General features: G+C 45.0%; 1 protein-coding gene across 4 annotated transcripts in view; it reads left to right on the top strand.

The window, feature by feature from the left end:
• NCK2 (NCK adaptor protein 2) overlaps nt 1–20,657 on the top strand; it is a 136,361-nt gene extending 115,704 nt beyond the window's left edge. For all 4 annotated transcript variants that reach the window (XM_058534366.1, XM_058534363.1, XM_058534367.1 and 1 more), the window contains 2 exons: nt 614–1,335; nt 19,568–20,657. In XM_058534366.1, coding sequence (XP_058390349.1) covers nt 614–1,335; nt 19,568–19,762 — 917 coding nt within the window. In that variant the 3' untranslated portion in view covers nt 19,763–20,657. The remainder of the gene's footprint in view (nt 1–613; nt 1,336–19,567) is intronic.
• Nucleotides 20,658–26,684: the final 6,027 nt, after the last annotated feature.

The raw sequence follows: 26,684 nt of genomic DNA, 5'->3' as shown, positions 1-26,684 counted from the left end.
GTTTTGAAAGAAAAGAAGGATTGCAGGAAGAGAAGAAAGGAGAGGGTGTTGGTTTCTGCCCAGTGGGGCCACTCCGCTGGGACGCAGCCCTGGGAGGGCACTGAGTGTCCCAGGAGTGGAACGGGGGAGTGTGCTGGCTGGAGGGGAGGCGGGTGGGAGCCAGCAGGGGGGGCACCAGCCCTGCTTGCTTAGCCCTGAACCATCTTAGAGTTGGAAGGGGTCTTGGAGTTCATTTAGTCCAACTCCCGGCCCAACACAAGAATGCAGAAGACGTTTTGTTTATGCCTTCATACCTTATTTTTCTTTCTGAAAGGCACAGGAATTCTCTAAAAACGTATCGTCCTTTCAGAAGGAAACTAACTTTGCACTGTTTGTTGTCTTTTGTGCTCCTGATACTCTGGCCTTTTTTTAGGAGTAAAGGAGAGAGAGCAGTTTTAGTAATTCCCAGCTTTTAGCCACTTCACGACTGCACAACACAGCTGTCAGCATTTTCTTTTCTGATGGCGACTGTGGTTTGTCATCACGGTGGATCTGTCCCTTGGGAAGTCGCCCAGTGATCGGTGGCGTCTCGCCGCGTGCCCGGTGCGCACTGAGCCTTGCTGTGTCTCCACAGGCCTCGGCAAGACCAAGAGGAAGACGAGCGCGCGGGACGCGTCCCCGACGCCCAGCACGGACGCCGAGTACCCGGCCAACGGGAGCGGCGCCGACCGCATCTACGACCTCAACATCCCGGCCTTCGTCAAGTTCGCCTACGTGGCCGAGAGGGAGGACGAGCTGTCCCTGGTGAAGGGGTCGCGCGTCACCGTCATGGAGAAGTGCAGCGACGGCTGGTGGCGCGGCAGCTACAACGGGCAGATCGGCTGGTTTCCCTCCAACTACGTGCTGGAGGAGGTGGAGGAGGCGGCCGCCGAGTCCCCCAGCTTCCTGAGCCTGCGCAAGGGCGCCTCCATGAGCAACGGCCAGGGCGCCCGGGTGCTGCACGTGGTGCAGACGCTGTACCCCTTCAGCTCGGTCACCGAGGAGGAGCTCAACTTCGAGAAGGGAGAGACCATGGAGGTGATCGAGAAGCCCGAAAACGACCCGGAGTGGTGGAAATGCAAAAACGCCCGGGGGCAGGTCGGTCTTGTCCCCAAAAACTACGTGGTGGTCCTAAGCGACGGGCCGGCCCTGCACCCCGCGCACGCCCCGCAGATCAGCTACGCGGGGCCCGCGTGCACCGGGCGCTTCGCCGGCCGGGAGTGGTACTACGGGAACGTGACGCGCCACCAGGCCGAGTGCGCGCTCAACGAGCGGGGCGTCGAGGGCGACTTCCTCATTAGGGACAGCGAGTCCTCGGTAAGTGCCCTTGGGTCTCTGCGGTCTGCCGGCGCTCGGGAGGTTCCAGGAGAAAACCGTAAACGTGTGTATGTGCACGTCTGTTGCACAGTAGGGCTCTGGTGGGACATTCCCTGTTCAGATTGCATGAATGCGCCTGAAATAGCAGAAGAACATTCAGGGCTCATGTTATGATAGTTGGATATGATTCGTCTGTATGACCTATGTGAGGTTGCTGTGTGTTCTGTACTTGAATCTGCTCTGTCCACACTTGCCACTCATCCTCCTGGAGAGGTATTTCTGCAGATGGGAGGGTAAGTTAAATGGTTGTAATTCATGAAGGTGGTTTTCCCTCTTGACTGAGGTTACCCCTTTTCTGTTCTACAGACCTAATCATCATTCTCTCCTGGTCTGTTAATGACCTGCTTAGGCCCTGGTGGTTGACTCTGTTTCCTCTCTGGGTCTGAATGAAGTGGGTCAACTGTTCTCAGCGAGATGGACACCTGGTTTGTGACATGGCCCTTTGTTGGTTGATTTGTTTTTCTTTCTAAACCATGTAATCCTAAAGTCATCTCTGCTGCAGTCAGCACCACTGAGTTCATCTCTGAAAAGCTTTTAAAGCACTTATGCACAGAATTGAAAAGAAAAAGATGATTCTTGAGAGAGATGACTTTGTGCTTGTGAACTGAATTGGAGGTGTGAGGCCCCTAGACTTGCAGCAGATCCGTTTCCAGCAGTAGACAAATTTGGGGGTTGTGTTTCGGGTATGTGGCTGAGCCTGCCTGGAAGAACTGGGCCAGCATCACAAAAGGTAGGCCTTTTTGTGTGTCCTTATAGAAATACTAAACCAGGTTTATAGATCTCTTTGCAAATAGACCTTCCATATAGTGAGACACCCTCCCCCCTCCCCAAGCAAGAGTTTTGAACTTAGAGTCCAATGTGATTACATTGTATTGGTTCTAGCAGGGTTTGGTTTAATTTTTTAGATGTAACCTATATTTCTAGTAAGTATGTACCATATACTGTAATTGTTGTCCTTTGGAAAAAGGACTTGTTCAGGACTCCTGTTGACTGATGTGAGAGGAATTCAAGGGCCACAGAAAATGTTTTTCTCTTCAGAGAGAGAGGCAGCTGTGATCTATTCTTTGAGACAAGAGGAGCATCATGGTGTTGGAAACCGGACCCCTTTATGGTGTCAGCAGCTCGGGGAGTGGGGGGCCGCCTTAGATGTGCTTGAGCAAGCACGCCCAGCTGGAACATTAACTACATCTGAAATCTGAACTCTGAGATTCTCTTATCCAGCCACGAGAGTTTATCATTTCTGGCAAGACATCACATTGAATTGTTCTCACGTGACATAAGCTCTGTGTGTATCTTCCTTTAGATCATGTTTGAGGCTTAAGAGAATTAAGTACAGCAGCACTTTTAACTCCTCTGAGCAGAAACTTAGAGGAAGCCCTGGAAACCCAATTATAATGTGAAGTGATGGGTCCAGAGTGCTTAAGGGGTAAGTATAATTCAGAGTCAAAAGTATAATCTTGATTTAGAGATTCTGAATGTGAAAAGACTGCTTAGAAGAGAGAGAGGAGCCAAAACAACACTACAGAGTGGCCACGTTAGCCCTGTTCATTGTGCCTCTGTCTAGGACCTGGGGAGAGGAAGCAAGTCCTTGGAAAGAGGGTAGATGAGAAGAGCATCCTCCAGGTTGTTGGCCTTATGGAGGACCTATTGCTTTTCTGTGGGACAGACACACACAGATGGTTGTCACTGTCTGATCTTGAGGACCAGATCCTTTTGGGTAGGGAGGGATACTCGCATTATCTGGGTTTCATCTCAGAATTTGAATAAGTGCCAGTGTCTTGTTTCTCTGGCATTATTAGAGAATAAGCTTTTTCAGAATAATTGAAACAGTAATTGTTTACATTTTATTGGGAGCCTTTCTAGATTTTTTACATTCTGTCTTAACATAGAAAACCGAGCTACAACACACTAATAGCCTGCTGGGGCCATTGATTCTAGGGATGTGGGGTGGGGAGGGGTTCTCTGAGACTTGCGTCAGCTCTGCACCCGCAGTGACACCCTCTTGGTCTGAAGACTGCCGTGGGGCCTGATGGTGTGCAAGACTGCTTGTCCTGATGAATCTTGCCATGACATGTGGCGTTTTCTGCTGTTAATGTGCCTGCCTTGTGCCAAAGGGATGCTGCAAGGAAATTTAAGGCGTGTTGCTGCTTTTCTCCTGACAGCAGAACTAGGCCAGGTTGGCTGCTTTTCTTGGTCGTAACAGGTCTGTTCTCAGCTGTCATCTGCAACTGTTGAGGAACTGTCTGGATGGACAAATAGACAAATCTGTTGCTTATTCCTTTTCTGCTAGCCACTGCCTCTGCCTCTTGCCAGTGTCTCCCGATCTCCTTGCCTCTCCTCCTTTGTCTTTTTTTTTTCCTGTTCATTTTGGCATTTCTAAGATGAGAGCCTGGCTTTCACAACCAGGCCAACATGGGTCCTTAGGTTCGTCATCTGACCTAGTGTGTCGCAGCGTGCAGAGGATGGAAAGGTTTCTGATAGGTCAGCATTCCTGCAGGACTCAGAGCCTTCTTCATTTAATTTCCTTTTTTTTTTCTTGCAGTCCTTGGGCCCAGCACTTTCCTTTGAGGTTACCACAGGACGCCTAATTTCTAAATAAGAACAGCAGCTTTTTTAAAGTGCGTCTTCAAGATGTGTATCATTTTTAAATATCCTGAGTGATTCCACTATAAATAAGCTAGACTCTTGCTTGATGATATTTTGCATTTAAAAATTTTTACTATTTTTCTATTTTGAGAAGTAAAAATATACCCAACTCTGAGTCCAGGAAATCTGTGCTTCTTGTGGGGATATGTGCATATTTCAGAAAAACATTGCCACATCCTGTGATATCCGGTGTCAGTGAAGTGCTGGGAATTTCAGAGGTGTCTGTTAGGCTTATGTTTTATCAATGAATGAATGAATAAACCAGATGATCCTGTTTTGGCTCTCTTGCCTGTTCTGAATCTCAGTACCTGCTGTTAGTTCTTTCTTACATCTTCTCTCTCTTCCTCCCTTGCTCTCCTCTCTCATCTATAATTGTCATTTATCCTTAGCAGCTAAAGATGAAACAGTATCATTCTTTATTCTTGATATTTAATTATCATACCTCCACCTGTTAATCCATAGCTCATTAAATCTAGAAAATTCAAAATTCCTACTTGCTCTCTGTTTGTTCATCATAAATTCTTATATATTTGTCACACTTACATGGTTAAGAAGTTGTACTTATAATTAAGAATAACCAGTAACTGGATTTCTGTTAAGCTGTGTAAGTTGTCAGTATGTTCAGTATGTTGTTTTTTCCATTGCTACATCCCCACATCCTTGAAAAGTTATTCAGGAAGTGACAGGTTACGCCTAGGATGAGATCTGTAAAGCATCAGCCTTTGGTTTAGGAAGCCATTTTCCTGTGTAAGACTTTAAGGATCCCAAAGACATCGCCTGTTTCCTCATATTTACGATGCCCCACAGTAGTATTTAGATACTAATTTTTTGTCCGCCAAGACTTTTGTTTCTGACAGAAAAAACTTGATAAAGATAGTTTAATGCACATGTTGGCCACACTAGTAGCCTATGTGTGTTTCTTCCCTTGCTCTTTTTTTTGCCGAGGAAGATTAGCCCTGAGCTAACATCCGATGCCAATCCTCCTCTTTCTGCTGAGAAAGATTGGCCCTGGGCTAACATCTGTGCCCATCTTCCTCCACTTTACATGGGACACTGCCACAGCATGGCTTGACAAGCGGTGCGTCAATCCGCACCCGGGATCCGAACCTGCGAACCCCGGGCCGCTGAAGCAGAGCATGCAAACTTAACCGCTGTGCCACCGGGCCGGCCCCCCTTGCTCTTTTTTTAAAATCTCTTAAAATTATTTGGCCAGGAAGGAGCATAATAAAAAAATTAGCATAGTTCCTTGCTGTATTTTTCAAATTAGAGTTGTTATGGAAATCATAATTTTTAACCAAAACTCCATTTTCAGGCAGTTTCATGACTGCATCTCTCTAGATCACTGATGCTCAAGCTGTAGTTTGTATCACAGTCTCCTTGAGGGCTTGGTAAGTGGAGTCTGCTGGGTCCCACCCGAAAAGTTCCTGACGCAGGAGGTCTGGGGCCCGTGAACATGCATCGCTAGCACATTCCTCGGTGATGTTGATGCTGCTGATCTAGGGACTACCCTCTGAAAACCCTGGTTCCTTGTATGCAATCTTAATGGTTTTATACTTATTTAGAGCAGTTCTTTAAACTCCACGTCTGCTTAATACTACATTTCCAAGAATTATAAACATGCTTAAAGGTGAAAATTATAATTCTATGAAGTTTAATTTTATGTAGAACTGTTAGCTTTTGTTGAGTGAGATTCATGTCCCAAAGTGTTTTTCTGTTTGTTTTTAGCTGTTTAGAGTTTGGTAACAAATTAGCTGTGTTTGCTTCACGTTTCTGATAGACTGGGAAAAGCTCAGGTGTCAGAGCAGAGTGCAAGCTGCTTGCTAGGCACTCAGAGGGTGAAGAGCAATGGTGTGAACTCCTCTGCAATGACAGGTTTAGAGGCTTTCTAAATCCATGGTTTGGCACCATGATCTCTAGATGTTTCCTCATAAATGGGTTAATGTTAAGAAAAAGCGTAGGTTACTGTGAACACTGCCTGTATACATCTTTCCAATTGCAAAAATAATGTTATTTTTAATTGTCAGGCTCTTTGCCCGGTACCTAATGAAAGTTTTAAGCGTAAATTTTTACAATATTTCTAACTCGAAACATATTTAATTCTTAAAACGGGAAGGGCCCAAAAGCTCATTTGGTATGGGCCCTTTTCTAAGAGTTCACTCCTCATCACCTGGTTCATCCACCTGATTCTTAGAGGGGCCGAGCCTTAGAGACCCCAGCCTCACTGGTCCCGGCTGGCTCTTCAATACTTGCCCTTAGAACAAACAGAAAAACCCACACCATTTCCTGGGAGTCTGTGAGGAAGATAAGAGTCTTATTTAAAGCCAGTTCTTAAAATATAATCGATAGCAAACCTGCGCAGTGTGTCATTAGTAATTTCTTTTGAGACCCAACGAGGACCTCTGAATTGCCATGGGCCTCACATAAAGGCGTGGCCCCGGTTCTTCCCGGAAAAGCGAGTGCTCTGCCTTGGAGCTTCCGAGTTAGCACAGTGTCGTTAACATTGCCCGTAACTAGCAGGTGAAGAATTACTGCCCCTTCAGTAATACAGAAGGCACTTGAGAATCTTGGAATTTCAGCCTCAAAACCATCATTATGAAGGGCTTTGGATGGAGTTTTATTTCTGCTATATTGTCTGTTAAAGAAAGTAAATACTACTAAATCCATTTTTTGGTTTTTGGTTTTTGGGGGAGGAGGTAATGTAGAAAGTCGAACAGAGAGCAGTCTATTGCCTAAAACTTACTTAACTTGTAGCATATAAAGGAGGCAGGTACGAGTTAGCGGAGCGCGCTCGGTCACTGGACCATGGTGGCCAGCTGTCCCAGTCACGTTGCTGATGGTAGCTCAGTGGCTTCTCTGTTGTTTGCACCTTACGTCTCTCCAGGGCCCAGTGCTCCACCATCCTCTCCCTCCTTCCACCTGTGTTCCTGGCGCACCGCGCTTCCATCGGGCTCTTGGACTCTGCTCTCTCTTCCTCCACACCTTTGCACACATCTGGAAGACTCTAGAATACAGCTCCCCTCCCCCACTCCACCCCACCCCCTCCAGTGTAATGTACGCACATCTTTCAAGTCTCATTCTGGCCCCCTTGCTTCTGGGAAGCCTTCCCTGACCCGCAGTCCTGGGCCGCTTGCTCCCCCGTGCTCCTAGGTCGCACAGCGACCTTCTTCTAGGGTGTAATCGCCTCTGAGCATGGCTGTGTTTCCCCCATCAAAGGCCGCATCAGCACGGAGAGTGCATATTGTGTCATCTGGTTGGCCATCGAATCCCTAGCACCACGGTAGGACTCCAAGAAATATTCTTCACATTACCTGATGAATTAATTATCCAGAACGTGCACAGAGATTCCATGCGGGAGACAGCAGCCGACCACAGCAGGGTGCTGCGGGTGCCCAGGTCCTCTCTCCGGGGTGGTGCTAATGCGCCAGTTAGCTTGGATCACGTGTCGGTGGCCCCTGGCTTATTATCGCTGCCACAGGGGGATCCAGACACCCTCTCTTCAAGCCTGCAAGCATAGCGAGGAGAGAAATGGTCATCCAGTAACCACTGGCAACTGAGGAACAACTTTTCCAAACTAAAAAAGAAAAACGTGTCAAAGTAGATAATTCATCCATAGCAGTATTCAGAAATATCTTCTAAAAATCCCTTAGATCATTAGCCCCCATTATCTAAATATTTATATTGCTCTCATGTAAATTGCTGGTACCTGTTAGAAATATTTTTTCCTCTCAAATATTTAAAGCTGTAATGGAAATTTTTTAAAAACTGGGTCAAAAAGGTCTTAGCACTTAGTGTGTTAGAAAGGCTTGTGTGGCTAATACGTGTAGCACCAGTGTAAGTCTTCTGGTTTTTTGCTCTGTTTCTTTTTAGCTGTGACTGCAGAAATAACTGAATGTTTGTCTTTTGATTGAGACCTCCGTTTGGTTTACAGAAGAGCTCCCGGTAATCTGATGATCACTCCACTAAATTAGCAGTGACGGAAAATGATGGCAATTGTTAGGGGTTCTTCAAACAGTACCTTTTGTTTTGTTTTTAACAACGCAGAGGTGCACACACTGGCAGATCCAGAGTGGGGGTGAGTCCCAGCGGGTTCACACTGGACAGTCCGGCAGGGCGTTCTCTGCTGGGGATGTGGTTTCTCAGCTGGGGAAGGGGAAGCCCCGTTGCCATCTCTAGCCTTCAAGATTGTTGAGAAACCTGGGCGGGTGGAGGAACGTTTCATTTCGGCTCAGCTGACACTTGGTAAATGTTTCTTGCTTGTATGCAGGCAGGCGCCTGGAAGGCTAGCTCACATCCCTTCTCTCCTTAAACAGACGACTCTGTACCCCCTGCCAGGGATCTTTACCTGTTGAAAACAATTCCTTTGCAACTTATAGAAGGAATTCCCCAAGAAATGTTTACATTTTGGTCTCAAGATGTATGCAAGGAAAGTATCGCCCAACAGAGAGAGTTTCTAAGATATCTTACTGATACTACCAATATCCAAATATTCTAAGAGGCCCAGTGGGTGTGCCAGCCAGAGCCAGTCAGTATCGTTGTAGCCTTTCTGGAAGGTCGAGAAAAAAGTGGTTCATAGAAGAATGCAAAGTTCAGGGATCATTGTTGCCTGACCCCAGGCCAGAGGGGAGCACACTTTTTTGGCTCAGGAGCTATGTCTTTGCTGTGTCTCCAACTGCCACATACCCCCCCAGGAAAAGCCCTTAACTGGAGTCAGGAGGTATCGCCAGTGATCTGAAGAAATGATGAGTTCTTTTGTATCACCGCTCTGCCCTCATTAGGAGGCGCTGTGTTGGAGCTTTGTGGCCTCCCCGCCTCTCCGCAGTGCCCTGGCTCCTGCAAGTTAGCTTCCAGGGCAGGTCCTCACCCGTCCTGCTGCTTTGGTTTCCTCTATCATGATTCTCATGTTTCCACCGGAATTTCACAAATCTTTTTAGACTAACATGTAAACTTTTTTTAGAAATGTTTTTTATTGTGGCAAAATACATATAACATAGAATTTACCATTTTAACCATTTTTAAGTGTAAGTTCAGTTGCATTAAATACATTCACATTGTTGTGCAACCGTCACCACCATCCATCTCCAGAACTTTTTCATTTTCCGTAATTGGAAGTCTGTACCCATTAAACGCTAACTCCCCATTCTCCCTTCTCCCAGCCCCTAGCAACTTGCCATTTTCTGTCTCTGTGAATTTGACTATTCTAAGTACCTCATATGGGTGAAATCGTACAGTATTTGTCTTTTTGTGATTGGCTTCTTTTACATAGCATAACATCCTCAAGATTCATCCATGTTGTAGCATGTGTCAGAGAATGTCCTTCCCTTTTAAGTTTGAATGATATTCCATTGTGTGTATAGACCACATTTTGTTTACCCATTCGTCTGTTGATGGACACTTGGGTTGCTTTCACCTTTTGGCTATTTTTAATACTGCTACTATGAACAAATATCTCTTTGAGTCCCTGCCTTTAGTTCTTTTAGGTATATACCCAGAACTGGAATTGCTGGATCAAATGGTAATTTTTGTTTTATTTTTTGAGGAACCACCATCTGTTTTCCACAGCAGCTACACCGTATTATATTCCCACAAGCAGTGCACAAGGGTTCCAGGTTCTCCACATCCATGCCAACAGTTGTGGTTTTCTATTTTTTTGTGCTTTTCTCATAAAAAGCATCCTAATGGATGCACAGTGATATCTCATTGTGGTTTTGCTTTGCATCAGCTCATAACCTTCTAATCTCTGCTTCACTTTTTGCTTGTTTGGGGGTGTTTCTCATGGCCCTATTACTAAGCAATTCCTTAACATAGCCTCACTAGCATGGCGAGATCAGCGTCGAGTAATAAAACAGTTACCCCCATGGTGTTTATAACACAGAAAGCAGTTCATTTATTATAAATTAGGTCGGTGGGTGGTAGCTAATAGTGGAATTGTATGCTAACTGGCCTGCTTACCTCTTCTTCCTTCCTGCATTCTAGATCACCTTTTTGAAAGTTTCCACTATATTGTAGGCATTGGAAATAGAACAGAACCAAGCATAGGTAGTTCCGCAAACAAATGGGAGAACAACCATGTAAAATTTTCTTTCAGCCTCCATAGCAGTAATTCTCAAAGTGTGGTTCCTGGACCAGCAGGCTCAGAATCACCAGAGAACTTGCTAGAAATGTAGCTTATCAGGCCGCACTCCAGACCTGCTAAATCTGAATCTCTGGGGTGGAGCCCTGCACCCTCAGTGTGAACAAGCCCTCCGAGTGGTTCTGATGCTCAGATTTGAGAACCACTGAATTGTGGCACATGAAATTGGTTCAGGCCGTTGTGAACAGCGTTGTGTTATATGATAAAATTCTGAATTGAATTACTGAATATCATTTATTATTGAGCAGTCACACCAGGCATAACATGGCGAAAAGACAAAGAATGACGAGGACAATGTTCTAAAAGTCTATCCTCTGAGGTGTCTACATTTAACTTTAAGAAATACATTTGAGAGGAGGGCGGGATGAACAAGTATACACATACCAACTTGAAAATGGACAGCGAGCACTCTTTCGTTTAAAGATTAGGTGAATGAGCCTGTGAGGGCTGTTCTGTGGTTGATGATCGCTTTTTCTTCATTTATGTAAGTAAGTTTATATCAGAAGCTAATGAGAACGATAATATTTGATCGTGTCACACATGGATTGGCTTTAGGCCCGTGGGGTAAATATTTCAGAGACACATTTATAGGAGAATGGAAAATGCCAGGGAAAGATAATCTGTTGTAAAAACAGAGTAGTATCAATTGACAGCTGGTGACATAAATATAGACAGTAAGTCAATTTTGATTAAAAGAAGGCTATCTTGGACGAGTAGGGAGGGTGATCTAATAGAATGATAAAACTGAAAGGCAGCTTCTCTGAGATAAGAACAGAGAGAATGTTATCAGTGGACTTTGATTTGCTTCTAACCCATTGGTTCTCAAATTCTTTTTGGTAAAGGAACTACTTCTCTGGACAAAAGAGTACCTTCCTAAAAAGTAAAAAAAAGGGAGAAAAATATCCATTTACCAAACTAAAAGGAAATACACCTTTTGATAAGAAACCAACAAGATGACCTCCCATTGGGGGCAGAGAGAGTGTTAAGTATGTGTATCAATTCCTTGAAGACCAGCACGACCAGAAATCAGTCTGAGTCCACCTGGGAGGCTTAATGAAACACACGAAGATAAGTAGAAGTTCTAAGGTTATTAAAGAATCAGGAGTGCCTGGGAGCATGGTCTCTCCCTCCCCTGTTATTTCTTCACAGCCTTGTGCTTAGAAGAAAATCATATTAATACTTAAGCTATCAGGGATGGAGGAAGAAATAGAGGATATTACAGATTGTTCTTGGCAGCTGTTTTTTCGCATCGAGAAAATAGTGATTAAATCCTGAGTAAAGGAGAGAAATATTTGACCCGAACATCTGCTTTATAAAAATGCAAAGGTGATTTTGAGCAAGTATTTGAAATAATGGATCAAGTTGGTGAACCTGTGGGAATAGTATCAAAGAGAGTATTCTTTGGTTTTCTTTTCTGAAAGCACTCACTTCTGAGCAGAAATTGCAAAGGAAGGAATAGTGGAAGAGGTGCTCACAATCGGAAATTCGTGAGTCAGTGCCTTTATTGAGCGCCTCCTCTGATCCCAGTGTGCAGATGTGGAGTTCCGTCAGGGCTGTGTACTTAGAGGGGTTATATTCAAATAAGGGGCCTAAAACCTAAACAAACGTAATGATGCTGTAATAATAAAAGTCCTGGGAGAGGTTGGTTTTCTACCAATCTATTAATTGTCCTCACATTCCACTTGGAAAATGACTTCCTAAAGAGAAGGGTGCAATGAATGGCTTACGCTAACTGATAATTCTGTAGAACCTCTGGTTCAAAAACTATGAGAACAGGAAAATCATTCCTTTGAGGAATAGTCAGAAGGAGATAACAAGAAGTGCTCTGATGTTAGAAAATTTGAAAAGTTAGCACAGTATTCAGCAAAGAGAAATTATACTGAATACGTATAGTGTTTGGAGGAGGGAAAGACAGGAAAAGGTAGACAGTGGGAGGAAGCACAGAGGTAGGAATTGAAGGGGGAAAGAGAAGGCACATGTTTCAAAGTTGAAAAGAAGGTACAGGACTGAGGCTAGTTAGATTTCAGTCCAGCCGGAGAAAGTTTTAACAAGTGTGGTACCTGTGATGGCTTAAAAAGATGTCCACAAATTCTTTGATACCCTCCCTTCAAAGAGTGGTGCCTGATCACCTCCCCGTCAGCAGGGGCTGTGCTTAATGACTCGCTTCTAGTGAAGAGGATGTGGTGGAAGTGCTGATAGGCCACTTCCAAGACTGGACTGTAAAAGGTGTTATGGCTTTGCTCTCTCAGATCACTTGACCTCGGGGAGCCAGCTACCATGTTGTGAAGACATGTAAGCAATCCTACGGAGAGGCCCATAGACTAGGAACAGAGGCCTCCTGAGTGGTTCATGTGAGCCAACCACCTTGGAATCCGAGCCTGCATCCCCAGTGGAGTCTTCAGATGACTACGGCCTCAGCCAATGTCTTGACTGCAAGCCAGTAGGAGTTGGGTGGTTCTACCTGAAGGTTTAAGGCACTGCCAAATTCCCAAGCCACAGAAACTGCAGTTATACATGTTTGCGTTTAAACCACTGAGTTTTGGGGTAATTTGTTACACAGCAATAGACAAATAGTACAATACCCCAAATAGAAAACAGGACAATAATAAATAAGAGAGACGACAATGGGAAGTGAAAATTAAAGTTCAGAAGACCCTGCTTTATCATTTGTTGCTTAAAGAGAGCACGAGCAAGTAGCCATCATGTTGGTAATGTTCATTTCCCTCTGCAGAAAATCCGGAGGAGACCTCAAAGATAGGGGTGGCAGACATAAAGAATATGTACAGCCTCTCAGTCATTCCTTTGCCAGTTAGTTCAGCAACCATCTGTTGAGTGCTTATTGTGTATCAGGCCCAGTTTTTCTCTCCTGAATATATAAAAATGAAAGAGAAATGAGCCTCTCCCTCAAGAAGGTTGCAGTCTAGTAGAAGAGACAAATGTAAACAAGTAACCATGACAGCAGGATCATGAGTGAAGTAGAATGTGGTGCTTCTGCAATAGGATGTAGACCTCTTCTAGTTAGTTTGGAATTATTCTCTAGAGATTTTAATTGAAAGAAATCTTTTAAAAACTTGACAAGATGCTGATTGCTGTCCTTATAAAGTTTCATAAAAGGAACTTAAGAGCCACTGAATGACAGTTTGCTTACTATCTCCCCAAAGATGTTGCACTTCTGACATTACTGTAGTTTATTAAACTGTCCTAGTCTCTTCCCACTTTCAGAAGTTATCTGTATTCTGCAGTTGTGAAAATGGAGGCAGAGAGCTATTGGGGAATTTGCCCAAAGTCACAAAGCTCGTAAGGAAAGGAGCCAGAATATGAACTCAGGCAGCCTGGTTCCAGAGGCCAGCACACCGGACTGTCCTGCTTTTCCATAGTGTAACTGATAGAGAACTGGGGTCTGGGCAAGTTATGACTTGCCTGACGTCACATGACCAGTCTCCACTTCTGGTAATGGTGGACTAATTTCTTACAGACTTAACACTTCTGCTGAAAACAGCTAGAAAAGCTGCACAAAACATTGAAACAAAAAGCAGCAAAGAAGTGGTCTTTCAGTAGGCCGCAGTGGGGGGGCGGACGGGGGCAAAAATTGGAGGTCAGGGCCACCACGGAGGTGAGGCCCCAGAAAAAAATCCAGGCCTTTAGTAGGGACCCCCAAAAGTCTATATACTAGGAGCAAAGGCAAACTAGAAATAAGCCAGGCTGTAATCAGTTCTATTCTTCATTGGATTAAGGTGCCCTGCCCCACCCTGAGTACAGAAGCAAAAGCAAATGCTCTCTGGAGCACAGTAACACTATTGAGAACCTCAAAGTATCTCTTCAATTTTTCATACACAATATGTAGCATTCAAAGAAAAATTACCAGGAGACAAGACTAAATGACCAAAAACAAAAGGGGAAAAAATACAAACAGACCTACAGAAGTCTAGATTTTAAGTTTTTAAATGCCGTCTTGAAGGCATGTGGATTGATAGCTCAAGAAATTAAGCAGGTTGAATTTGAGCAGAGAATTAGAAGTAATAAAAAAGAATTAAATGAGAATTAGAGGATAAAAAAATTCAGTAACTGAAATGAAGAACTCAGTGGATTTATAGCAGATTAAATACAGCTGAAGAAAGGATTAGTAAATGGGAAGATAGCTCAGAGGAAAAGAGATTTTAGGATACACAAAAAAGTAAAAGGATAGAAAATACAGAAAAGAGCATGAGAGGTTTTGCTATGGACTGAATGTTTGTGTCCCTCCACCTCCAAAATTCATATGCTGAAGCCTAATCCCCAATGTGGTGGTATTAGGTGGAGGGAGCCCTCACGAATGAGATTAGTGCCATCATAAAGGAGACTCGGGCGAGCTCTCTTGGCCCTTCTGCCATTTGAGGACATAGCGAGAGGATGGCTGTGTGTGGAAGCAGGTCCTCAGCAGACCCCAAATCTGCCGGCTGCCTGATCTTGGGCTTCCCAGCCTCCAGAACGGAAAGAAATAAATTTCTGTTGTTTTTAAACACCCCAGTTTATGGTATTCTGTTATAGGAGCCTGAAGTAAAATTTATAAGACTAAGTGAAAGGTTTAACATACTTGTAATTCGTGTCCCAAAAGAGTAGAAGGGGTGGCGGGCTGAAGTAGACAGGAAGGTGGAAGCGATATTGGAAGAGATAACGGCCAGTGTCGCGTGACTAGTGAATAGCGGAGCCAGGTCTTCTAGTTTCAGGGTTAGCACCTTTAAAACAGTTTTTATTGTGACCTATAACACCCAGAAAATTTCATCTAAAAAGTACTTGTTTAACCCAGGTCAAGACATTGCTGACACTCTAGAAGCAACTCCCCACACCCACATTTGCTTGCTGATTGCACCACACCTCCCACTAGAGACAACTGCTACCTTTAATTTTAGGGTAATTGTTTTCTTTACTGTTTTAAACCTACATATGTATCCCTAAATAGCACGTTTTAGTTTTGCCTGCTTTTGAATTCTATAGGTGCATCATACTGCAGCTTTTGTTGTCTTGTTTTCTTCTTTTGGTCCACACTCTTTGTGAGATTTTTTAGTCCATGTTGATGCATCCATTTCATTGTCTGATGAAGCAGACTCCCCGTCTATTTGTCCATTCGCCTGTTGGTGGACATGAGGAGTGTTTGCACCTGGGGGTCATTGTGAGTAGTCCTGCTCGGACATTCTTGAACACGTACCCTGGTACACACATGCGTGTGCTTCTCGAGAGCACATTCCTGGGGTGAAATTGCTGAGTTCTTGAGAATGCCTGTCTTCAACTTCTCAATCATGCAGAAATTCTTTAACAAAACAGTGGCACTGGCTTATACTCCCACCAACTGGGAAGAGTTACCAAGTCCAGCGCTCTTTCCACCTCAGAAATCAACTAGGGCACGTTGGCCCTGCCGCAGGGAACACTCAACAGGCTTCAGTTGTGTGCCCCAGCTTAGAAAGCTCATGTTAACTACCTCGTATGGGCTGTGTCTTCAGATCAGTAACACACCAAAACAAAAACCTGTGTGGAAAGAGAATGCTGGGCTGGTGTGTGTTTTGGTCCTCTTTCTCAGTGTAGATATTCAAACAGAAAAGTGTTAAGGTGCTTTGACAAGCTTAAATTTAGAGTACTGAGCCGTAATATCAGTATATTACTACTTGGTGAGGGAAGTATGGCATGATCCTTTTTCACCCAACTTCCCTAAGTCTGTTTCAGAAAGCCAAGCCTGGAGGGACCGCAGCAGATGTGAACAGGACTGGTGGCACTGCCTTCTTGGGGGTTATCCCTTGCCTTGAGCTCTCTCTCTGGGGACAGAGTTATTTTGGGTCTGGAGCTCCATCTCCATCAGATCCAGCAGACTGGCTCAATCTGAAGGGAAGAGATCTTAGAGCATTCTCCCCAGCAGTGTCCCAGCCATCCCACTGAGGAAATTCCCCATAAGGAGTGTCTGCAGCAGGGCCAGACTCCTTAGGACAGAATCAGAAGGCATCTGCAGCCTTGGGGTGAGGTTGGCCATGGAGTTCCCTCCTTGGAGGGGCTGCTTAGCCTATAAATCACATTCACGTCTTTTTCTCGTGGCTCTGAACATTTGAAAACACTGCTGGTGGTTGGCCCAAACCTCATTTCTGTTCTCAAACTGTGTGAGGATTCCCTGGAGGGCTCATTAAATAACACAGATGGCTGGGGGTTAAAACACAGATGGCTGGGCGCCACCCCATCCTTTCTGATTCTGGAGGTCTGGAGTGGGGCCTGAGAATTTGCTTTTTCTGACAAATTCCCAGGTGATGCTAATACTGCTGGTCTGGGGAGCACACTCGCAGAACCACTGGTCTAGTTCATCTTCAGGCTTCATTTGGAGCTCTGTAGTGTTAACGTGGAACAGAGCATTTTGGTATACAGATTGGAAAATCTTAGGTTGCATTGAGAATTCCCCATACATTCAGCACTGCTGCTTGACGTAAACTTAGTTCGTTCTTCGTCCTTGACTTGAAGGTTTCTGCTCAGGAGCCCACAAAATTAAAAATTACCTTCTCTGCTGCATCAGTTTTACTGCTGTAGCACACATAACGTGTACGCACGCACCATGATGTTACATTAAAGAGCTTAAAAGCAAATTTCGCTGTTCAGAAAGTCATCTGTTGATCATTTGGCTTAATTAAAATTGGGTATATGGTATACGTACTGTGACTCACTCACGTACTAACTCCACTGCGACGCCACTGTAGCGCTGATTGATTACCTATAGAACTAGCACAGTGCCTGGCTTTGCTAAACCGTAAAGGGGAGGTCGCCCTCTATCTTTACTTAAAGGTGCAAACTTTTGACACACAGTATATATACTTATAAAAATTAATAGAAGCTTGAAACTAAAAGTGGTTTTAAGGAAAACCTGAAGCCCTTCAGCGAGGGTCAGGCAGTTCACAGCTGATATACACTGCTGTACACGAATGCGGTGTGAGGTTCTCCTGTCTGCTGGGACTGAGAACTAGAGGGACGGTGACCGTGGTGCTGATGCTGCAGGCCCGCTTGTGTGTGGAGTGCCTGTCAGGAGCACCTGTTTTAGTTCTGTTTTCAGAACCATACACAGCGACCACCTTGGATGGTAAGACCGAGAATACTGAGGCCAGCTCGCATCCATCTCGTTGTTCAGTCCTGTGAAAATAGTTCTGATTTGAGAACTGTGCACATGATTACTTAGAATGCCGTTTTGTGGTTTTAGAATATTGCATTGCTAGTGCTGGTTGACAGGATCATCTGTGACATCAGGATTCGTGATGATTCATTTCTAAGAGATCTAGCTGGGGACAAGATTTTCAAGTTCTGTGTCTCGCTCCGCACCCCCTGCCGCTCCCGCCCCCCTCTAGTGGCCATGATCCTGAAAATAATACATCTCCTGAGGCCTCATCTGAGATAAACCTTCCTGTCTCTTCCTTAAGTGTCCTCCCACCAGCATTCCTGAGTCCCCTCCAAGGCATCATGCCCTAGGTTTTAGCATGGAGATAAGATGGGGTTTTTCCCTCAAAGGTTTGCTTTCATTCGGTCTGTTTGGGGCAGAGGGATACATTAATACAAGCTGTAAATACACTTGTCTCTCTGCTTCTTTTATGCTCACAGCTGTGACTGGTGGGTGAGTCAGGAGCCCTTCCCTGAGTTGAGTTTTCTCAGACACCCATGTCCCTGAGTTGTCATTGGTTTATACGGAGTCATCTCTTGTTTTGCAAGCTTTGCACACGTTTTATCAAATGTTTGTAAACTCGGTGTGAAAGACAATGGCCTGGGCGCGGTTATCCTGGTGGGAGGAACGCAGAGCGGGGGCTGGCTGATGGATCCTCGGCAGCGGTAAGTTCCTGGGTCTTGGGCAAGGCTGAAACCTGGTGCAGGAATCCAGTTAACTGTATTAGCTCCCACTGTCTGTGGGGCACTCTGCGGAATGTCACGGTAGATCAGACCTGGCCCTGCCTGGCCTAATGCATAGCGAGGGGGATAGGACGTATGTGTAAATAAGTTATTACAGAGCAGTTCCTGGAATACAGTGGTTCTGCCCCTCGAAGGTTGTTAACTTGATGCTGTAGAGCAGCTGTGCAGGGGAGGAGCTTCTCCTGTGGGGATTGAAGAGGCTTCCTCAGGGCGGGGAGCCTTTGAGCTGAGCCTTGCAGGAACGGTTGACCAGGATGGGGGACAAAGGATGGACACGGGAGTGAAAATGGTTCTGGAGGTAGGACATACTTTCGTCTTGTTGCTTGGGTCTGTAGGCAGGGGTCGGGTGACACAGCCCTGCTGGGCCATGGTGGGCAGCTGGCTTTTATTCTGAGGCCACTGAGGGAAGCTAGCGTCCCCCCATCGCCCCTCCAGCCACTTAGTGCCTCAGAAGAGGCAGAACATTCCCTCCCTTTCTTCACAGATGTCCCAGCTCCCAGCTCTCTCCCACCAGCCCCACCACTCACACAGGTGGCTCAGCGCCAGTTTCTTCAGAGGCCCTTCCTGCCCCCACCACACACTAGCCCTTAAATTAGCCTACCCTCCTCAGGACGCTCTCCTTTCTCCATAGAACTTACCATGCTTTGCAACTATACATCCACCTCCTTGTTTATCTGTTTCTCCCACTGGATTGTAGCTTCTGTGAGAGCAGAAACCAATATACAGCGTATGTACTATGCATATACACATGGACACGTATCCAGGGCATGCCTGCCTGGCGTGTACTCTGTGGTCAGTAAATAATAGTTGTTTATTGAATTAATCAATACTTTTTTCCCCAAAGGACATTCCTCATTCAATATCTTCCATGCATAATTTTCCAATAAATGAGATAGAAGACCAATTTTAATAAAAATAATGATATCTTTCTAAAATATATTCAAATATAAGTAAGGCACAGAATTTAAACATTTCTCAATAAAATCTGTGCTTGAACCATAGTATAGCCCCTTAAAAATGCAACCAGAATTTTCTACTGGTCTTAAAGTATTTATTTTTTAATAGCTTAGAATTAGAAAATTTTTGATGGCTTAACTTCTAATAGTGGTAGAAGTCAGAGGAAATGAAATTTCTAGCCTCTGCCTATATGCAAACTACTTTTTATAAATTGCCAGTTTATCCAGAATGGCTTGGAAAATGAAAAAGTCAAGTTTCTTCAGCATCCAGGTTAACACTGGCGGTGTGTCGTACGTTCTGTAATGAGTCTCCGATTTTCAGATAACTGAAATACGTTTAGCACTGAGACTGTACTCAGCAACATTTACTGTTTCTTTGATTCAGAACAACAGAATTTTGGGCTGCCTCTAAGGCATTCTGAACAGCAGGTGCCGTTCTAGATATTCAGAGACCGTATTTGTCTTCTCAGACCTGGATGGCAGAGTCTCCCCAAGTCTCCTGTCTCGCCCAGTCGTAACTCCTGTTCTGTTTCGTCCCCAGCCCAGTGACTTCTCCGTGTCTCTCAAAGCGTCAGGGAAGAACAAACATTTCAAGGTGCAGCTTGTGGACAATGTCTACTGCATCGGGCAGCGGCGCTTTCACACCATGGACGAGCTGGTGGAACACTACAAAAAGGCGCCCATCTTCACCAGCGAGCACGGGGAGAAGCTCTACCTTGTCCGAGCGCTTCAGTGACGGCCCTCCCCGCGCCCTGCGCCTCCGGGCCTCCGGTGCCACCCTCACCTCCCCAGAGCCAGCGGATCCACCCCGGGAGTCGTCTGGCACGGGCTCTCCTGCAGAGGGGCCCGCTCCGTCGGTGGGTCGTCCTTCCCTGGCTTCTTTGCCTGGTTTATCCTTCTGTCCAGGTCGGTTTGTTTCCATCTGCCTCCCCTGGGCCATCCCAGGCCCTCACCCCCTCGGTCACGCCCCCCCGTCCCTGCCAGTTAGAGAATGGGAGGTGGAAGAGGGCGGGTTTGTTCACTTTATTCCTTCTCCACTGGAAACAGCCTCAGTCTGTTCCAGTTGTTCATGCCAAGAGAACCCTCCTCAAAAGGACGTTGGGCGCAGTCTGAATGCACCGAAGCTGCCGTTATTAAGTGAACTCCAGCACACTCAAAAAGTGGGCCCTCTTGCGCCCCGGGCAGCACATGGGAAGGTCCCCGGTCGTAGCAGCCCTTGTCCCGTGTCCTTTGCCCTTTCGTGGCTCCCGGACTCTCCGCGGAGTGAACGTGTTTGCTGGTAGCGATCCTGGAGCCATCAGGAGCTGGTCGTGAGGGTCTGTCCAGTGCCTTTGGGCTGTGCTTGCAATAAAGAAAGAATTTCCTTGAAAGTCAGTCTACAAAAGAGGGACCGGCGACTTGGAAAGACAGATGTTTCAGTAATTTACCCCCAAATGTGCCATCTGCCTAGTGCTTTTTCCTCTTGCCCTTCAGCTTGTTCAAATTTCACAATTATGTATTTAATTCTCAAAGTAATATGTATCTGTAGCCATTTGTTGACACTAATACAGATGATTAAGGAAAACAGCTGATCTTTGGGGAAGGGGCGCTACCAACACTTTACACACACACAAACACACACACACACACACACACACACTATATATATATATATATATATATATATATATATATATATGTATATTATTTGCTTTGCAGGGAAATTTTTCAGGGTTTACAAAAGAATATGTGATTGGTAGTAAGAGACACAGAATGTTTATGGAGAAATTGCATTTTCTTTTTTCTTTTCTTTACATTTGAACTTCTTTATAGTTTAAATATACAGTCTTGAGATGGCACATTCCTACAACTGAAGAAGGGGTCTTGAGACCTCCTCAACTTGCATACTCAGTTTTTTGGATATTGTAATAAAAAAAAGTATTATGACAAGACTCTGTGTGTATTTATCTTTGGGGAAACTCGGACTTAATTATGGGAGAGTAATTACTACAGCATTCACGGAATACTCAGTGCCTAGAGGGAAACATTTTTAGAGAGGAGGTTAACAAATTTATTACTGGCGTGTTTTCTTTTTCTACCACCACATTTTTGTATATTGAAATAATAAATTTTAATTAGTGAAACTCCAAGGGTAACCAGAATCTCAAGCTTGGTCTTAAGTTGACTCTTTGGACATTATTTGTTAAAAAATATTTACCAGACTGGTCAGCTGGACGTCTCACCTCGAGCTCCCCTGCCTTCACTCGTGCTGCCTTTCCCTCACTCAATCAGTGAGTGTTTATTGAATCATCGCAGTGTGCAGGACTAGGAACACAGAGTCACACAACACAGGGTTTGTCTCTTCGTGGGCTAATTCCAGCTAATGGATATTCAGCACTCCCTCCATACCAGACACGGTGTCCTGGTTTATTCCTCATCACGACCCTGTGAGGTGGATCCTGCTATCATCCCCATTATACAGATGGAGAAAATGAGGCACAAAATAAATGCACAAGGGCACACGGTAGGGCAGCGTTGCAAACCCAGAGATGTGGCTTCAGGGCCATGCTCTTCCAACGCTGGCCTTCCTGTGGAGGCTTCCAGGAGAAATAATGTTTCATGAGAGTTTGTACTTAATTTACCATTTCTGTTTCCTGTGAATTAATCGTATCCTTTTGTTGCCTTTGATATAAATTAGAAGATTGGTGAAGAATTAGAAGTTTGGTGTCTGGTACCTGAGGTTGGGGCACCAGTTATATAAGAAAAGACATCCAGGTGAGTGAGGAAGATCATGACCTTAGACAAAACACATCTGTTCCTTACCCTCCTCACGGATATAACAGTTCCTCCTCACTCCTTCAGGTCTCGCTGTTGTGTCTTCCATCTTGACATTATGCTCAAGTGCCTCTATAGAGTGAGTGCCTGGACAGCTGAAAGACAGATTTACACATAGCAGTTCAGGAAGAAACAGTGAAAGGATACGAGACAGATCACATTTTGGCTCAGGAACTTCTTTAAGGCTTATAGTTATAATTGACAGTTATTTTCAGTCTTGTCCCAAGCCACTGCGGGAGAATCCTCAGTGGCCTGGGATAGACCAGGGTCAGTATAACGAAGGACCCGGCACTGGGGCAGCCTGGCATCAGGTGGACCAGTGGGGGGCGATTGAGAGTCCCCGGATGAGCCTGGTGGTGGACTGGGAACGTCAAGGCAAGGGTCCCCGTGTGGTTTGGAGTGTGGACTGTGACGCTTTGTCCAGGTGGCACTTCCGCCACCACCTTCCTGCGTGTCCAGAGATGTCTTAGACGGATCCTGTTGACTGCTCCCTTGCCACTTTGCGCAGACAGCAGAGGACAATAAAGGTCAGTCGTTTTTCAGTTGTGTGACTCGGCTCATTTGTTTGCATTAAATGTGCCTTCATTGTTCGTCAACAGCCTTGCTGAATTACGTAAAGAACTACCAAGCCCCTCGCGTGTGGCTCACATCAATTGCCATTAAATCCTGTTTCTGGGGAGCTAAAACTGCATCTTTTCTTGCAAAGTACATCACAAATTAACATCTTAAATTATAATTAGAATCTTTATATCTACTGAAACTCGGAAATTTCCAAACAAAGCATTTTTGGTGCCAGTACAATTTTGTCTTGGTTTCTCTGTGCTAACTGGTTTATAGTTTACTTTTCTACCATTTCTACTTCCTAATGCCAGAATGCTAAAATAATTTCTTCAGACCAAAGTTCAGAACTGAAAGGATAGAAAAGCTTGAACGTATTCTTTTAAAATACTAGTTTTCACTAGATATAGGTCTAGTTTTGGCTGTTTTCTCACTGGAAGCCAGTAATATTCACTTGTTGTTAGTGTATGATTAATTAATACAGTCATTTCAGTCCTAACACCTTGCTGGGGTGCCGTCTGCCATCCCGTGACGCAGCATCCCTCATCCGGACGTTGGAGCCCCTGCCCAAAGCCCGGTGTGGTGGGAGTGCCAGGCTGTCCTGTTAGCCCCGTGACCTCAGGCAAATTATCCAGCTTCTCTGAATGTGTTTGCTCACCAGTAAATGGCGTTGCCCTCCATCTGTGGAACTCACAGAGGGGTGTGAGGATTAGCGGGGTAGAGCGCTTGACGAGCTTTGTGTGACACACTACCCAACAATAATCGATGCCACTCAGGCCCCTGTGTGTCATGTAATCCGCTTGACGTTTTCCTCATTTGTTGGAACTCGTTGGTGCCTCATTAGCCGTGGGCTTCCTCAGAAGACCCCATTGCCAGGCTCTGGGCCCTTGGGACCCTCAATGTGGTTCTTACCTGGCGTTCTTAGAGCCAGCCCATGCTGCTTTTGAAAACTTAGACTCTTCAAGTATTTGAAGAGGTGTTGCTTCAACAGACTCCTCATTCTAAATATGTGGCCCATCTTTCCTTAGAAGCCCAGGCCCAAAAGCCCTACTTGGCCATACTCAGCTCTTCTCCTTACATTCTTACCTCAGCTAGTTGACAAATTCACATCCCTAAAAATAATCCTCTCTTGAGAGGAGACATCTTTGTTTTTTCCTTGGCAGGGGAGGTGGGATGGAACACCCTTCCAGGTTTCATGTGGGGAAGTCCTTATATTTCTCAGCATGAGCTGACAACACAATAGCCATTGAACGTTGGGCAAAAGTTGAATAAAGCAACCAATGTCCAGAAAACCTTTGCCCCCATCTTAGCTCTGGCTGCTGTAACAAAATACCATAAACTGGTGGTTTACAAACAACAGAGGTTGATTTTTCATGGTTCTGGAGGCTGGAAGTCTGAGATCAGGGTGCCAGCACAGCCTGCTTCTGGTGAGAGCCCTCTTGCAGGTTGTAGACGTCTCACTGCTTTTTGTATCCTCAGATGGCAAGAAGAGGGCCGGCTAGCTTGCTGGCCTTTTCCTATAAGGGCACTAATCCCATTCAGGAGGGCTCCACCCTCATGACCTAACTACCCCCAAAGGCACCTCCAAATACCATCACCCTGGGGATTAGATTTCACCATATAAATGTTGGGGGGATGCCAACCTTCAGTCCACAATGCCCTCTTCTCAACAACTGGTACTCGCACTGCTCTGAGGAAGCTGGCCATTGCTGTTCCAAATACAGCTCCCTCAGACCTAGAGAGGCTGTAGTTCCAGCCATTAGAAAATGCTCCATCTTGCGGTTTCTCAGCCGATTTGGAGGGGGCAAGGAGCAGGCATCTGAGTTTGTAACACGCTCTCTGGAAATTTTGATGGAGGCAGTTTGCGTACCCCTGCACCTGGGGTGCTATTCTAGTCTACTTGAAACCTTTGGGGGATCCCCTGCTCCCACCCCTTGTGCATGCTCTCACATTACTGACAATAGACACCTTCTGCAGCATGTCCTTTGGATCACATAGAGAAAAATGTCTGATCTTGAATGACTAGAGTGGTCTTTTTTTTTTTTTTAAACAGTCCTTATTTGCTTTAACCTTCATTTGGATTTCTCGTATCACAGCTCCTAGCCATACAAGCTAACTGGAAAGATTCATTATGTTCCAACTTGGAGGATCCTGTTACTTGACAATAAGTTATTACTGAAGATGGATGAGCCCGACAGCTGATATAAAAGCTCACTTTGACAGCTTTTTAAAACGCATGGCTTCCTCCCCGGGGGTGGGCATTTGGCCAACTCCTCAGCTCCGGGACCAGGATCTGCAGCCAAAGTCAGGAACCGGGGACCAGAGCCTCGTACTCAAGCTCCCGCTGATGGGTGAGGGCATGTGGCCTTCCAAAAATAGGTCATGGCCTTGGGAAACCCCAAGTCCGAAGAGGCAGTGGTCCTGCCTTCAAGGTCACTGAACCCCTTGACTTTGGCATCCATGGGGGTCTAAGCCTGGGAGCTGCCCCTCTCCAGCGGCGTGACCTCCACCAGGTTCTGAAACCTCTGTGGCCTGATGGCCTCAGAGACACTGGCACAGAGCTGTTCTTTTTGCGTAGCCATTTAAGGATGATGTTACAGTTGTTAGGCATATTGTACATGTAGATAAGGTGAACTGCTTTGCATAATAATGTAAAATACTCAGAACCTTTGTACAGCTTGTTAGATGATTTTAATGAACAGGGAAAAATAGATTAATATGCCAAATTATCTAAATAAGCCAGTAGTAATCTGAGTCTCCAGACCACATCTGATTATACAAGCACAGGCACTGTATTCTGATGATTTCAACCTAGAACTCTATCTAGTCACAGACAGAATTAGATGCTGGAAGTATTCATTTCTGCAGAGACAAGGAGCTCTCTTCCAATGTTGTCAATAGTAGAGAATAAGGAAGGCATGGCCTTGAAGTAATGAAGCCAATTAAAATGTTAGCCGAACAGAATGCAGGCGTCCGAAGAGCGTCCTGGTCGCCTTAGTTCATCACAGTGGATGCGTTAGGTGTTAGCTTAGGGGTGCTGTCTTTGCTAAAATGCTTTCGGAGCTCTTTTTCAAGAAAGGTGCACCCACACTATGGTGTAGCCTTTGATTCTTGGTGGTAGATCTTTAGGGTTGCTTTTTTTTTAAGGGGAGTGGGATATTGGTGATATTGGTTACAAAACTATCTAGAAATCATTTTGAGGAATTGGAGATGTTTTATTTTCTTCACACTTTTTAATGTTTCCCAGATTTTCTATGGTGGATATGAATTATCTGAATGAAAAATACATTTTAAAAAATTCCTAGGTATTTTAAGCTGCATGGACCAAAACTGGCTGAGTTAAAATCAATGCTCAATTGGTTGTACTGGTTGTAGAAAAATATTTAGGAGAAGTATTTCTGCTGTGGACTTTGTTCAGTGTCCTGATGCTCTTAGAAAATAATTTTATCTTTAGTCAATATTTTCATCAAAACTGCCTGTTAAGGGCCGGCCCGGTGGCTTAGCTGTTAAGTGTGCGCGCTCCGCTACTGGCGGCCCGGGTTCGGATCCCGGGCGCGCACCAACGCACCGCTTCTCCGGCCATGCTGAGGCCGCATCCCACATACAGCAACTGGAAGGATGTGCAGCTATGACACACAACTGTCTACTGGGGCTTTGGGGGAAAAAAAGGAGGAGGATTGGCAATAGATGTTAGCTCAGGGCCGGTCTTCCTCAGCGAAAAGAGGAGGATTAGCACGGATGTTAGCTCAGGGCGGATCTTCCTCACAAAAAAAAAAAAAAAAACTGCCTGTTAAAAACATGGTTGCCAAATATAAAAATGTAATGAAGTCAATTAACAACGTAATGGATGTTGCAGAATACTGAATTTGTAATCTAGGTCATCTAGAAAAATTTCTTGAGAACCTTCTCAATGAAGCCTTCCTGACCTCTAATCTGCTCTTATCTTTTTTCCCATAGTATTTATCCATTTTGAACATACTGAATAATTCACTTATTTACTATGGTTATTTTCTACTATCTGTACACACACATACCTCACTAAGGTAGAATTAAGTTCCACAAGGGCAGAGATATCTGTTTTGTTAACTGGTGTAACCAAAATAGAACCGTGTTGGGCATATAGTAGACACCCAGTAAGTTTGTCTAATAGCACTGAATGAATCAACCTGAGAGCAAGAACAGTGTACCTTGAGTCCTTTCATATCTGAAAATACCTTTATGTTGCCTTTGAAAAAGAATGCTTGCTTGGCTGGATATGGTTCATGCCTCACATTTTTTTCTTTCAA

Source organism: Diceros bicornis, chromosome 40 (assembly GCF_020826845.1).
Source record: "Diceros bicornis minor isolate mBicDic1 chromosome 40, mDicBic1.mat.cur, whole genome shotgun sequence".
NCBI lineage: Eukaryota > Metazoa > Chordata > Mammalia > Perissodactyla > Rhinocerotidae > Diceros > Diceros bicornis.
Note: the sequence above shows the minus strand (reverse complement) of the source record. Positions and strands in the feature narration are given on the sequence as shown.